Source organism: Pan paniscus, chromosome 6 (assembly GCF_029289425.2).
Source record: "Pan paniscus chromosome 6, NHGRI_mPanPan1-v2.0_pri, whole genome shotgun sequence".
NCBI lineage: Eukaryota > Metazoa > Chordata > Mammalia > Primates > Hominidae > Pan > Pan paniscus.
In genome coordinates this window covers 170,817,662-170,833,582 of record NC_073255.2, presented here as the reverse complement: position 1 = coordinate 170,833,582, position 15,921 = coordinate 170,817,662, and the positions used below count along the sequence as shown (strand labels likewise).

Genomic DNA, 15,921 nt, shown 5'->3' with positions numbered 1-15,921 from the left:
GGCTTTCCACCAAATTTAGCATAAAACAGGGAATTTAATGAAAACACACACACTCACTCACTCACTTTCTCTCTCTCTCACTTTCCCACAAATAGAAAGAAAGAGACAGGGAAGGAGGACAGAAAAGCAGAGGAACAGGGTAGCAATGGAACAAATGGAGTAACAGATTGAGGAAGAAAGGTTAAAAATGAACATATATGGTTCATACCCAAAACAAAGATCACAGCATATTTGTCTTTACAATTGTTAAAGTAATATAATATTTCATCATCTCCATAAATTGTTTCAAATTTTCCTGCACTTCTCAAGGAATCAAAAAAATCAAGTGAAAAGACACAGAAATACTAAATCTCAGGCAGAAATGTTGGGCATTATTAAAAACAAAGGACTTCCTAGCCATAAAGGCTTTGGAAAATAAGGGAGTTTACGGAATAATCCACTCAGGTATAAACGGCAGTAGAGCATGAAGATAACATATTTATCATCTATCATCTTCAAATTGCTTAAGCTTTTATTAAAGCACCAAAGGTTTGATATTCTAATTAAGGTTTAGATGGGGTTAAGACAAATGAAGAGAGAAAAAAATTAACTCTCAAATCTTGAAAAACTGTATTGCACAAAAACATTAAAAATTGAGATCAAGGCCAGGTGCAGTGACTTATGCCTATAATTCCAGTGCTTTTGGAGGCTGAGGAAGGAGGATTGCGTGAGGCCAAGAGTTCAAGACCAGCCTAGGCAACATAGTGAGACCCTGTCTCTATAAAAAAATATAAAAATTAGCCAGGCATGGTGGTGTTCGCCTTTAGTCCCAGCTCCTCGGAGGATCCCTTGAGCCTAGGAATTCAAGGCTACAGTGAGCCATGTTCACACCACTGCACTCCAGCCTAGGTAACAGAGCAATACCCTGTCACTTAAAAAAAAATTAAGATCAGAAAACTTAGAGAAGAGAAAGGATAGTGATGAGTTCTCACTTTCCTCCCAGTGAGAACAAGAAGAGATGGGTTTCAATTGGAACAAGATGGAAGAAATGAGAAGTAGGTTCCTGTAAAAATACAGTAGCTACATGTTATTCACAATGAGAGAAAAAAAAGGGAAAAATTCAAATGTTCAAAAATTTGCAAGTGATGAAAAAATAAATATGGCTCATTTATACCATGAAATATTTGTTCAGGCATCATTAAAAGTAATGTTTTCAAGGCGTATTAACGAACATGGAAAAATTATGTTTTCAAACAACGTTATTGATATGGGAAAACAAAATTAAATTAATATAAAATTGCATTAACACAGTTCCAGTTTTGGAAAAAGGGCAATCACATGCTTGAATATGTGTGAAAAGTCACATAAACAACACAGCACATGCAAAAAAGCCAGGAGAAAATATACCAAATATCTTAGCTTCTAGATCAAAGGTTTATATTCTTCTTTGTATTTTATCTTATATATTTTATGCAATGAGCATGTATAGTTTTACATGCAGAAAAAAAGAGTTATTCAAGTATTGTAGTTAAGAAGAACTTGGGTTAGACATCAGGAAAAACTACCTGCCAAAGTAACAAAATTCAATAGAATTCTGTGGAATTATTTTCTCTATAGGACCTAAAAACATCTATCTGTGCTTCTTTCTTTTTTTAAACTAAGCTTTTTCTGCACCAAGAGTCTATTTTTAAAAATGACTTCACAGGCAACGAGGTCTTAGCTTTGGCATAAGAAACTAAACCCAGTTTTCCCTCCTACCTTGCAAAGTCCAGGTCTGCCTCCCGCGACATGGTGATGTTGGTCAAATTCTGCTGAAGAACAAAAATGTTCCTACACATTTTCTTGATGCCAGACTCACTGATGCGCCTGAAGTACTGGGCACCATTAATGAGGATGCAGGAGATCAGGTGGCCCAGGCCTGAGGGGTCAGCACAGTGCGGGGCAAAGAAAACGGATGACAGATTAGAGGCATCCCTGCAGAAACTTGCACACAGAATTGCTGTCTTCTAATCCTCTATACATTTAAACAACCAAAGAAAATCTATGTCTGATGGTTGCATCTGCTGATCTGACAATAATTTTAGGGTATTTCTACATTGTCCTAGTAGTTACAAATGAGTGGACTTCATGTTGGTGGCAAAGCCTGGTAATAGCCACATCTCCAGCATTGCCATGTACACCTACTGCCACCATGCCAAGGCCTTAGAGAAGAGGCCAGGTTATTATAAACTGTTGAAGTACACAGGAAATCCTGCTTTTCTTTATACACAATTGGGAAGCAGAGAAGACCACAGGCATATACAATGACCCTTTTGCCTCTCCTTCCTCCTACAAAGTAGAGAAGGACACTTTGGGCTCAAAAGTTGATTGGGAAGCTACATAAATAAAATCAATATGACACTGGGCATTGGCAATAATGTTAATATATTTCAACATTGCCAAGTAAAAAATAAATCAATAAGAAATTGGGTTATTGGCAATAATGCTAATATACCTTAAAAATGGCAATGGGTGTATAAAACACAATTAGAAAAAAGGGTGAAGGAAAAGCAGATCATACATTAACTGTCGACTTCCCGTGAGACACCTGTGGACATTTTGGGCCCCCCCCCGCCAAGTAGTTTGCTCTTAGGTCTGGAGGGTTGTCTTATGGTCCGCAAAATTTAGCAAAGGGCAGCTCAGGACATCAGCAAACTAACAAGTCCTCCTCAGGATATCCCATGTAATTAAGTTGAGAGACACTGGTTCAGAACAACGTGAGGCACATATGGGTTACTATTTTTAAAAGCTGGATTTTAATTCTAAATGGAATTCAGTAAACGTTTCTTCCTTCTTTCTTATTCTTGGACGCTAGCAGGACATTTTCCTTGGAACTGTAAACTGGTCTGACTAGTCGCAAGCCATTTGCTATTGGTTGTTTTCCTGTTCTGAAGTCTAGTCCGTTCCCTGAGACTCTGACGTTTAGATCAGAGTGCGGGGCTTATCTTTAGGTCCATGGCTCCCCATGTCTTCAAAATGAGTTTTCCCTTGATTAAGGTGAAAGTAGAAATGAGGGAGGAGATGCATTCAGGTCTTGCTTCAGCTACACTCAAACAACATTGCTTCAAGACCACAAACTTGTATGTGTTACTATTTGAATGTGAAGAAAAGTTTTTATTCAAAGAAAAACACAACTGCAGATTCTACATTTAAAACTAGACAACTTATTTATATGAAAAATCTCTGTAGGCCAAGTTTTGGTGTCATTCTCTCAAGTCTGTAACTTTAGGTACAGTTTTTGTTTGTTTGTTTGTTTGTTTGTTTGTTTTTGCTGCCACAATATAACGTGATCTGCAAGACTGGGCAATGAAGGGGTATGCTGTTTGTAGAGAATAAGAAATAATAATATATTATAATAAATATATTAAATGCATTTTGTAATAGGAATAAAACAAATGTTGATATGCAGGGGTTGGGAAGAGCCACAGTCAAGAGCACAGAGGAAACTCGGTGTAATAACAGAAAAGTGAATTCTCAGGTAGGCACTGCAGCTTAAAGCTGCAGAATATTACAGATGCCACCAAACTCATAGTGCCATGGGGTTAACTGCCAGCTAACCCTTCAATCACTTACACTTTTTGGCTAAAGTCTTTGAGAGATATACCCCAACAGAACACATCTCTTTATAACTCCATATACATTTAAGGATTGGATTTTGGGGGGCCCAAATTTGCTGGAATATGACTTTCATAAAGCAAACATTGGCCATGTATTGTCAGTTTGCCACAATCCTTTGGACAATGTACCTTCTTAGTTGTTTTAAATAATACTAGTTTAATTCTGTGAGAGAACACAGATACAAGTTTTCATACAAACAAACCAAAACATGGACAAAGGGAACATAATGTGGAGTCCTAACAGGGATCCTCTGGGTGAAATTCACCATGAAAAATTATTTGGGTGCCATCACATTTTTTCCAAATTGTGAAGGGTAACGTTTTTAGATGGCACTTCCTGTCTCTCACACCCTTCCTTGCCTGCCCCTTGGAGGCATTTATGGACACGTCCTTCCTAAAAATTGCCTCTAATCAGAGGCTTCTGTTCTTTCCAGATGATTATAACATTCTGTGAGAAAACTTCCCGTTCCAGTGATAATTTTAGCCAATGAGTGATCTTTCAGGATTCTCTCCTCATTGTGTATGTGTGTTTTCTTTTTCTTTTATAAGCTCCTCTTGAGTTAATTTGTGGCCCAGTCTGCACATTCTCTCAAATCTCATGAATGGCATGTCAGGGAGGCAGCCATCTGCCTTATCTTGGATTAAATCTCCTTATCAACCAGGAGCAGACGGCGGCCATATTGTTGTCTACCTAGTCATACACAAAGAGGCTAGGTATTGCAGATTTAGTTCAAACAAGCAAGCAAGCAAACAAACAACTCTTTTCTACAAGTCTTGAACTTCAGTAATACAGAAAATCAGGAAAGCTTTCATCCTTTCTTCCTCCCAAACTCCCAGAGACAGAAGCAGGGTCTGACCTTCGAAGATATACTGGAACTTGTGCTGCTGAAGGCTGGCGCTCATGGCCTCTTCAATGGCGCTGATATCTTTGTTGAGCTTGACCACCAGGGGGTCATAATCCATACTTTCCACATTAGCCACAATGGCATAGTTCCCCTCCTTTGCAAGAGGGATAAGATAGTGGAAACAGTGAACCCTGAAAAAGAGAGAGATGGGGAGAGCAGTTAATAATAAATCCTTCCAGGGAGGGCAATGATCTTGGGACAGAGCACCAAAATAACTAATAAATTATCATTAATAAATGTAAGACTAGCCATGATAGCCAACACTTACTGTGTACCCTATTTGTGCCAGACACTATGCTCTACACTTAATATGAAGCAGCTGTGGCCTTGTACATTTTAATGTAAACACCCTCCCCTCTTTTAACCAGAAAGCCATCTTAGTTATTCTATAGAATAACTGAGTGATCTGGGGCAAGCTGGCTGCTATGATCATTGCTTGTTTAATCTATACAGTGTTGGGAAGGAGTTCTAAAATTCTCTTCAATGCCAGGGTTGTAGGCATACTGTGAAAAGCATTGTAATTTTCAACAGATATTGTTGCAATGAAGATGAGAGGCTGAGTTTATAGATCTTAAAAGTGTAAGGAGACTACTTTGGCTTCAATCACCAGCTGTATGACTTTTGGCAAGTTACTTTATCTCTCTATCCCTCAGTTCCTTATCCACGAAATATGGGTGAAAACAACACCTGTCTCATAAGGTGCTGCGAGTAACTACTACATATAAAGTGTTAAGTATAGCAGTGTCTGGCACAAATGGCGTGCATAGTAAGTACTGGCTGTCATCACTAGTCTTATATTTATTAACAATAATTTATTAGTTAACTAAATCATGTATGGAACCTCTATGAATTTGTAAGAAATTGTGCTAGGCCCTGGAAATATAAGACAGTTTGTATCCCTAAAGACCCATAACCTAGTGGGGTAGATTAAGAAAAAAATGACTAAAAGAGAACAGCATCTCACTCTAAGCACATCCATCCACGTGCCATGGAAATGTGCCATGGGGTATCAGGAAAGGGTCCTGACAGAAGGTGATGCTTGAGTCTCACAGAACATATCTGACAGCTTGAGGAAGGAGGGCATTTCTGTGTGAAAATGGCCTGTGTCAGTCTGGTCACACACAATTCTCAGGTGCTTTTTGGCAGATATTAGTAGCTGCTGAGGAAGTCTGAGGTGGGTATGGATTGGCTGCACTGCCACAGCCTTTTAAAGTTGTAATCAAAGTGTTTCAGTCCAAATTCTGCCCTACATGCAGGTATTTGTTTTGAATCCCCCACTGTAGCGGAAAAAAAAAAAATCCCAAACCAATAGTATCCCTTGGCAGGCAGAGTTCAAACAGGCTGTTCCGTAAGCCCAGTCTAGTCCTAACTCTGTTGTTTTAGGTGCTCTGTCTGACCTTGCATGGAAGGTTCACCGGAGGTAAGAAATGATGACATAATCCAGGGTCTACGTTCTGTTACCTTTACAGTTGGCATCAAGTAATAAGAAATATTCCCAAATGAATGGCTGCAAAAGCCTTGGGCATTATTATCTCTAATGATGCGACCACGCTTTGCCTGTCATCTTTCTTTACTTATAGTCAGGTTTATTGAGAAATAATTTACAAACAGTATAACTCCCCCCTTTTAGTGTACAGTTCTATTAGTTTTAACAAACATGTACAATCATATAACCACCACCAGAACCAAATTACATAACACAAACATCTCCTCCAAAATTCCCTGTGTCCCTCTGCAGTCAATCCCTACTCAACTCCCAAACCTTTGGCAACCACTGATCTATTTTTCTGCCCCTACAGTTGTCTTTTCCAGGATGCCATATAAATGGAATCATACAGTACGTAGCCTTTTGAGTTTGGCTTTTTCACTTAGCACAAAGCATTTGAGATTCACCCATGTTGTTCATTACTTTTTATTGCTGGGTAGCCTTCCACTGAATTGGATGTCCCACAGATTATCTATTCGCCCATTGATATTTAGATTCTTTCCAGGTTTAGGTGGTTGTGGATAAAGCTACTTCACGTACACATTTTTGTGTGCATATAACTTTGCATTTATTTCTCTTGGATAAATACCTAGAAGTGAGATTGCTGGATCATATGGTAAGTGTATGTTTACTTTCGTAAGAAATTACCAAATTGCTTTCCAAAGGAGCTGTGCCATTTTGCTTTCTTACTGGCAGTATACAAAAGCTCCAGTTGTTCCACATCCTCATCAGTACTTGGTGTTGTCAGTTTTAAATAAAAATTTTTGGTCATCCTAATAGATGTAGAGCAGTATCTCACTGTGGTTTTAATTTGCATTTTCCTACTGACTAATGATGTTGAGCATATTCTCATGTGCTTATTTTCTGCGCATATATCTTTGATGAAATATCTGTTCAAATCATTTGCCCAGTTTTAAAAATTGGGTTTTTTGTTTTCTTATTATTAAGTTTTGAGAGTTCATTATATATTCTGGATACAAGTCCTTATCAGATATGCATTTTGCAAATATTTTCTCCTGGTCTTTGGCTTGCATTTTCATCTTGACAATGTCTATCAAAAATGGTTTTAATTTTGATGAAGTTCAATTTATAACTTTTTTATTTTTGGATGGTACTTTTAGTGTCATATTTCAGAAGTCTTTGCCTAAAAAAGATCATAAAAATTTTTTCCTATGTTTTCTTCTAGAAGTTTTAGAGTTTTAGATTTTACATTTAGTTGAATGATCCATTTTAAGCTAAGTTTTATATGGGATGTGTCATATTCTTATAAGCAGTTCATCCAAGAGAATCCAAGTATCTTGACTATTGCTCATTTTTACTGATAGATGCTCATCTTAACAGTTGCTAATTAACTAATGACTAATTTCACCAATAAAAACTCATTCTGATATTCAAGTACTAATTGGCACAAATGTACAATTTTGATAAGAATACCAGTAATGGCACTGGTTGTAGCCTCCTCTGGAATGTGAGCTTTCTGACAGAATGAAAGTTGACCAACTCTGGAATGGGATTCATGACTAGCGCACTGATTGCTACTGTGGTTGAAATTTAAGTGAAGTAGCACTTTGTTGAAAATAAAATTAAAGCATCTATGCTAAAGTATTTTTAAAGTAAATGACAGACATTATGACTCCAAGCAATGAGAAGACCATGTAAAATAGCATGAGACTATAAATGCAGGATGTTCTGAGGACTGGTGAGCAGTTCTTTTCTGCTGCACACAGATCCCACATTACAGGCACTCCACGAGCTTGGGGAGATGGGCACAGGCCAGGTCAGCACAGGCTCTGAAGGCCATGTAGGGAATCAAGCCTTTATCCTAGAAGCCACAGGGATCCTTAGGGGGATTTTAAGAAGTGAATAATATAATCAGACCTGAGCTTTGGCAAGATCACTCTGGCACAGTATACAAGTGGATTAATAGCAGAGAATGGAAGCAACTGGAAGTAGAGTGACCAGTTAGGAAATTCTTATGAACTGGAGGTGAGAGCTTATGAGATCTTCAAGCTACTGAGGGAGAAGACATATAACCTTTCTTTAAGGTATTATCTTCTTCCCAAGTGATTAGAGATTTAAAAAAAAAGAATTTAAAATAGTCATCAGCGAATGCCAAATTCAAATAAAGTATTTTTTTAAATTTAAATTCTAGCCTGTTGTTGCTGACCTTACTATGACTTTGACATTAACGTATTCTGCAAACACTGCTGATTACACAGTGGGGTGGATGATTTTCAGAGAGTGCACACTTAGGATCCCAACAGTGATAGGCAGTTGCTGTTGAACCTACTTAGAGCCCTCCTGATGGTGAGAAAAATCAGCTGATAAAGGTGACATTCTTGGCATCTTGGACTCAAATGGCAACTTAATTTTCTTCTTCTAAAGTTCAAATAGAAAAAACAAACCTCAATAGTTTTTAATGGGCTCACCATGTCTTTCATCTCTTGGGGGTATCATTTGCTTTATGCTTCAAACTGTGGAAAGGGGCTGCTTGGTGGTTAAAATGTGACCTACAATGACACAGGTAAAATGTCAAACACTCCTTAGATGGATCCTTCAACACAGACTGCGCTGGATTGGAAAACAGTTTTTGGTTTGAATTTTAACAATGTCAAAGAAAAATATGGGCTATGGATATAAAGATATTTGGGGGAACAAGACCAATTTTTGGCATCTGAAGTTGTTCTGGACTTTTTGCTAGCACATCCCATTACTTTTTGCCATGAATTGTTTTCTTCTATCTGTACTATTACAGTGGTTTCTTGGCTAAAAGTGCCAGAGACAGGAGCTAACCAGCCACTTTTTCACCACACCAGCTCCTGGACAACCAGGCCTACGTTCTAATTCTTTTTTTACAGCAGGATGGGAACAAAACAAACATCAGTTGATGAGAAGATGTTGGCCACACAGCCTCTGTACCTCTTAAGATAATGCAGTGGACTTACAAGTGGACTGCTGTGTAAAAACAGAAACTGCAAACCAATTCATTTTCTTTAAAGACAACAGGTTTTGTTTTGTAAAGTAGCACTTACTTTATCTGGGTTTGGTTTCAAACCAACTAATTCTTAATCACATTTTTACTGAGCACCTTATATACAGCAGGATATTAGGTTTCAGGGCCAGCCATCACAATGAACAAGCCACACCTGGAAGAGCTGCTCGATGGTCTCTTCCACAGTCACGCCCCCAGAGCACTTAGCAGACACCTCTATTCTAGCGTTATTATACTAGAGTGGCATGAAATCTGTCTTTTTCATTTTGTATCATCACTGTGCAAACTAAAAAAAAATTGTTAATGTGACCAGGATAGAGTAAGTGCGTCTACATTCACTATCCGAGCCTTATGTGGTATATTCTGCTAGTTGTATCTACCTTACTTTAAAAGGAACAAAGACAAAATGGAGCATACTCATTAGAAAGCAACCTGAGTGTTGGAACCATGTTACATGAGGAAGTGAGGAAATTTAATTTAAAAAAATCCCATGTTTCGTGTTCTGAGTTAAATTCAAGGAAAGATAAGTCTACATCCAGGGCTCTAAAATTCAGTCTTTTTTGATATTCATTCTTAAAAATGACATTTTTCTGTTTTTAGACTAATGTTGAAGAAGATATAGCAAACAGTGCTATAGCACTGTATAGTTTCTTGTAAATTAATGACTAAAGCATGTTCAGTATTAAGAAGAGTGTTGCCAAGATGTATCAAAAGGGCAGAATAGGGGTTAAGGATTTAAAAGATCTTATTCAAATGTGTTGCAAATATCCCACTTGGAATTAACTACATATAAGTAAACAATTCTGAATGTAGAATATGTATAAGCACACGATCAATAGTATAAATTCCAGGAGTTGTGATAGTAACTAATTTGGTATTCCCTTGGTTTCCTTTGTAACTCAGGTAACAGCAGCATTAGAATATTACTTAGTATTTTTCATTTCCTTCCATCTATTGCAAATATTTATTCATAGAAAACACCTGATTTATTTCTCTGTCCACTTGTGAATAAAGAGATACCAAATATGAAAATTATTGTAAAACAAATCAGAAAACATACAGAAAGAGCTTTATTTCTGGACAGCTTAATGTGAGAAATAACATCAGGAATAATGCCACGTAACACAGATTCTAAATCTGCAATGTTACTTCTCTTATTCCACTCACAAGGCTCTCACAAGCAATAAGGAAGTAACTCACTGGGCAATGGTAATGAAGGATAAAAAGCAAGTAGCACACACAAGGAGTCACCCTGGAAAGAAATCCAAGTTCTAACTGGAGTCCAAACATATTCCCAAGGGTCACCTATCAAACAAAGTCCTATTTACATTTTTAAAACCTAAATCTAGTAAAGACTTCAAATGAAAAGAAAAATATTCTATCAATGTTAATCATGTTCCAAAGCAATACAGAATAGAATGTATTACCACACCATGCACTTTCTGATCCTGATGTTTTGACATTGCTACCTAGTTGTTTAATAAGCATCCCAAACTGAACATGTCTCAATGGCATACTTGATTTCCACCCTTCTCCTCAACCTTTCTCCTCCCTCAGTGTTTCTCCCCTCAGTTAATGGCACACAGTTGCTCTGGCCCCAAACTAGTGGTTTTCCTTGAGTCTTTCCTCTTATTGCACCAGCCCCTGTGCCCAATACAATCTATCAACAAACTTCATTAGCTCTACCTTCAGCATATGTCCCAAATCCTACACTTCTCATACCTCTACCTCTATCACCTTGATGCTCAGAGTTGTTTTCAGCTGGTCACCCTGCTTCCACTTGTATTTTTCCCTGCAATCCCTTTTCCATACAACAGGCAGAGTGACCTTTAAAAAATGTTAATTAATTGATATCTCTCCCTTTCTTAAAACTCTTCCATGGCTTCTATGACATCTGAATGATTCACTTGGTCTGTAAGACCCTATAATGTGTCAGCCTTCATGACTCCACAGGATTGGGCTCCAGCCTGTCTCCTGTGCCTTATTCTTTCAGTCCTCCCCACCCAGCTTGTTCATCAGCCTACAAGCATATCAGCTTCCTCTCTGCTCTTAAAACCGCCAAGCTTGATTTTGTCTCAGGACCTTTGTGAGTGTGCCTCCTTCTGTCTGAAACTCTCTTCCTCTAGGTCTTTGTACAGACTGATCATTCTTGTTACTTTGTCACATTTCTTCTGACCATTTTATCTTAAAGAAAAGAATCCCATTCCTAGTCAGCCCCAGCCACTCTTGGCAACTGCCCACTATGCTAGTACTGGGCACATGTAGCTACCAAGCACTTAAAATGTGGCCAGTCCAAATTGTGATGTGCTGTAAGTATAAAATGTGCAGATTTCAAAAGCTTAGTGCAAAAGAAAATGCTGAATACCTCAATCACTTCCGTTGATTGCCTATTGAAATGCTGTTTTGGATATACTGGGTTAACTAAAATATATTAGTATAATTCTTTTACCTGTTTTTCCCTCTACTTTTTCAAATGTGACTCCCTTCTTGACTAGCAGAGCACTTTAGTAAAAATATCAATCACAATAAAGTCACCACAATAGCAAAGCTACCATATTTTGAGCACTTAAACTTTGTGGCTGACATTGTGCTAATTATTATTTCATTTATAAAATCTCTATAAGTTAGAAACTACCATTTCCATTTTTAAAATAAGGAAACTGTGGTTTGTAAAGTTAATTAAGTGACCTAAGATCACCTAGCCAGTTGATAGTGACATTCCAATCTAGGTGACCTGATTTCATAGATCATGCCAGCTCTGAATCACCACACTCACAATACACTGTGCACTCAAATAATCACTGAATACAGCTAAAAATCACTTTCAGTGTAAAAAGGGATAACATCAATAATATGAGCCAGAAATTATGGTGATACTGCCTGGAAATAAGCAAGTGATTTATGAACCGCAGTGCATTCAAATTGCAAGGTCCTGGGCTTGGCTGTATCATACCTCACTTCCAGATGTAAGACAAGCAAGCAGCGGTCAGCCATATCCTGGAACGATTTGGCAAGTTCACTGAGAGTCTGCATGATCTGCTCTGACACTGGGGGGAGATCCGTGTTCGTGTGGCTGTCTTGAGCAGGAGAAAGCACTGAAAGGTAAGGATAAAACACCAATCATTTCATTAGATGCCTACAGATTTTTCTGAAATGACATATTATTTTGCTGTTCATCTTGTTTTTACTAGCTTGGTTAACACTAGTGTTGGCAGCATTAGAAGTCCAAGACATAATAGACAATTTCCATATTTGATTACACATAGAAGTGCAGTGGCTTATCTTGAATCAATTCATATAATAATATTTAGGTTGGTGCAAAAGTATTACTTTCAATGGCAAAAACCATAATTACTTTTGCACCAACCTACAGAAACAGAACCTCAGAGTTGGAAGAGGCCTTCACTGTCATGTGGCCCAACCATCTGGTCTGTGCCTCCATCTTCTGTGCACCTTCAAGTGGCTGTCCACATTCTGGCTGCACACTTACACAAATGCTGGCGAAAGGAAACTCAATACCTTTCAAGGCAGCCTGTTCCATCTCCGAAAGATTTGACCATCTTACATCAAGCCAATATCTGCCTTCATTAACTTCTAATTATTGGCTCTAATTTTACCTAACTTTGTAATCCTTCACACATGAGTCAGTACTACAAGTATTGAAGGTATCTCTTCTGGCTTCCTTGAAGTCTTCCCTTTTCTAGGTGGAATGTCCACAGTTCTTCACTCATTCTTCTAATGATTGAATTAAATTATAATTCTCAAAATTTACCTACCAAAACATTCCAATTTTTCTCTATTTCCCTTGAAATGTAGAACTCAGGACAAAACAGAATAAATACTACAGAAGGGGCTGACCAGTCTAGAGAGAATGATCAATTCCCTTTTTCTAGATGCCATGATGCTTTACACCTCCCTAAATTCTGGGAGGTGGAAGTGGTAGTGTGCTGTATTCCACTTCAACTCATATATAGCTTATGGCCAACTAAAAGCCCTAAGAAGGTCTTTTTGGAAAATTTGATAAAGCTACCTTCTATATATTTCCAAAATGATTTATTAAAATATTTAGCACCACTTAGACATTTTCTTCAAAAAAAAAGCTGAACAAAAACAAAAAACTACATTTGTTTATCTCTAAACTTCTATTGTATCCCCATGTCCTCACAATTTCTCAAAGATTACCAACCAACAATAATTTGGTGATCTCATTCAGAAGTTTTCTTAGCTCTCTAGAGCCTCAAAGTTTGGCTTTAAGTCCTGGCTCCAACATTTACCTTATGTGACCAAGAGCTAATTATTTAAATTTTCTCTGCCTTATTATTTTATTTTGTAAAGTGAGGGTAATAGTATCTATATCATGGGGTTAAATGAATTAATGTAGGCAAAACACTTAGAATAACAACATATAAAACTTAATATAAGCAAGAAACATAAGCAATTATTATTATTCTTTAGCAAGTGATTTGTCCAGGTTAGGTCTTAAGCTTAATTACAGCAACCATATACTTACAAAATAATTCCATCAATCTTTATTCAATTTCTGATATGTTTTGCTTTTCTGTATGAACATCCTTCTCTTTTTCAAAGAGTCCTTTGGAAGAAAGAGGCTCTCTGGACTTAGGGAACATGGGAATTGGTGAGGCATCACTAACTCAGAAGGTCATTCACCTTATAGGGTAGAGAGACAACATCTTGCTGTAGTGTGTAGTGTCTACACTTACGACCTTTCAGCACTATATCCATTCTTAAACTTTGCTAAGTCCAGAAAAGGGCTTGGATAGACAATCCAGGCTTCTAACATGTAAGGCTAAGTTCTCCTCTGTGGAACCAGACTCTAATAAATTAAAATAACATGGCAAACATAAAAAAAAGAATGTTGTTCAAGGGAACTGATGGGTGAGGAGGAAGGGAATGTAGCAATGTAGATTTTAAATTATTGCCAGCCTTGGTATCATCCTAGATGTTTAGTAACTTGATCTGCTGGAGCCTAGATGTATGACATTGCATCTCCTCTCTAACGTTAGCATTATTCATGTTGTTTGATCGCCAAGACAAGATGACTGCTTTTGCAATATTTTAATGGAAGAGGCTAGAGGAAAGCAACTATACAACTATAATATTTAAAACATTTTAGGGCTTTTCAGCCCTTCAATTCTTCTATTGGGTGATAATGACTGTAGCATGGAGAGTTATCTACGTATCAATGAGAAGAGGCAGAAATTGGACTTTGAAGTCTCACTCCTAGTCTGAGGTCCAAAGCTATACTAATAGACCAAATTCCATCAAAGGCATTCTGGACAAATCCCGCCAAGAAACTTAAAAAATTTGCATTTCTTATTTTGTAAATACATTATTTTATCATGTGGCAATTGACCACTGTCAAATTACAAATTAAAAAAAAAATCTAAGTTGAGTAAGTCTATGGCAAGATTAGCTACTGAGGTAAAACTTAGAATGAGTGAGGTAAAAAGTAGTTTCAGGTAACAGCACACTGTACATTTCACTTGACCATAATCTATGGCAAAAAGATAACATTTTATTAAAGCAACATGAAAAATTATGCCCAGAGCTCTACTAGAAGGTTGGCTTGTGAACTCCTCAGGGCTTATTGAAACTTACAAAGTTTTCTTAACAAGAAAGAATATACTGAGCAAAGAAATACTAAGCATGGCAATCTAAGACACCACAAAAGCAATTAACTAGCTCTTCAATGTCAAATGAAAATCTATAAAAAAGCAATGCTAACACAATCTGCTTGGGAGGTTACAGTTAAGGTATGAGATTACTAGAAACACACACACACACACACACACACACACACACAAAACCTTGTACATACCCTTTAAAGGCTACATTGTTGTATATTTATCTATAGTATTACCCTTCATATCAGCAGAGCCCACGTGTATTGCACTTTAAATATGTAAGTGCTTGATAGCTTTATGAAGACACGCCCTTTGAGCTGTTTTCCTAATACTAGGGATGGATGACTTCAGATCATTCTTAGTATGTCTGTTCCTCCTGTGACCACTGCATAAAGCATGCCATCTTTTATTTTTATTTTAGCTTACTTTAAGTTCTGGGATACATGTGCTGAACGTGCAGGTTTGTTTCATAGTTATTCAGGCGCCATTGTGGTTTGCTGCACCTATCAGCCCATCATCTAGATTTTCAGCCTCGCACGCATTAGGTACTTGTCTTAATGCTCTCCCTCCCCTTGCCCTCCTCCCCCCGATAGGCATCGTGCATATATGCCACGGAATACTATGCAGCCATAAAAAAGAATGAGTTCATGTCCTTTGCAGGGACATCGATGAAGCTGGAAACCATCATCCTCAGCAAACTAACACAGCAACATAAAACCAAACACTGCATGTTCTCACTCATAAGTGGGAGTTGAACAATGAGAACACATGGGCACAGGGAGGGGAACATCATAAAGCATGCATCTTTAAGTCACCTAGTTAGCTGTTTGTGGCAGGATGATTGTGGCTTTCTGTACTACTTAAAGGAAGCTGAACATTGGTCTTTGGAGCAGACACTGCCTTTTTGGTGAACCAACAGTTACTTCCAGTTCCATTCTCTCCCTTGCTCACTCCACTACAGACTCTGGAAAGCTAAATATTTGTATTCTCAGCCCTATTTGTTGCTAGAGGTGGTCGCGTGTCATAGTCTGTCCACTGACCCCCTAAGTAGAGTCTTTTGTGGCTTTTGGGAAGTCTTTTGTTTTTCCTGATAAAAGGAGAATTGAGGCTGTGGCCACCACTTGCTCCCACTTTCCCCGCTTTTCTGATTTGATTGAGGTATCTGAAGTTGCATCATCTTGCTATTAAGAGGAAAAGACCAAGAATCAGAGAGGTGCTGGACTAAGTATTGTTGGACCATTGGCCAAAAGAAGCAACT

General features: G+C 37.9%; 1 protein-coding gene across 1 annotated transcript in view; it reads right to left on the bottom strand.

Annotated features, from left to right (window-relative positions):
* Window positions 1-15,921, bottom strand: part of EXOC4 (exocyst complex component 4) — an 804,494-nt gene that overhangs the window by 54,510 nt on the left and 734,063 nt on the right. The window contains exons 15-17 of the mRNA XM_003813456.3: window positions 11,972-12,113; window positions 4,493-4,671; window positions 1,738-1,897 (exon numbers count right to left, since the gene is read on the bottom strand). Coding sequence (XP_003813504.2) covers window positions 1,738-1,897; window positions 4,493-4,671; window positions 11,972-12,113 — 481 coding nt within the window. The remainder of the gene's footprint in view (window positions 1-1,737; window positions 1,898-4,492; window positions 4,672-11,971; window positions 12,114-15,921) is intronic.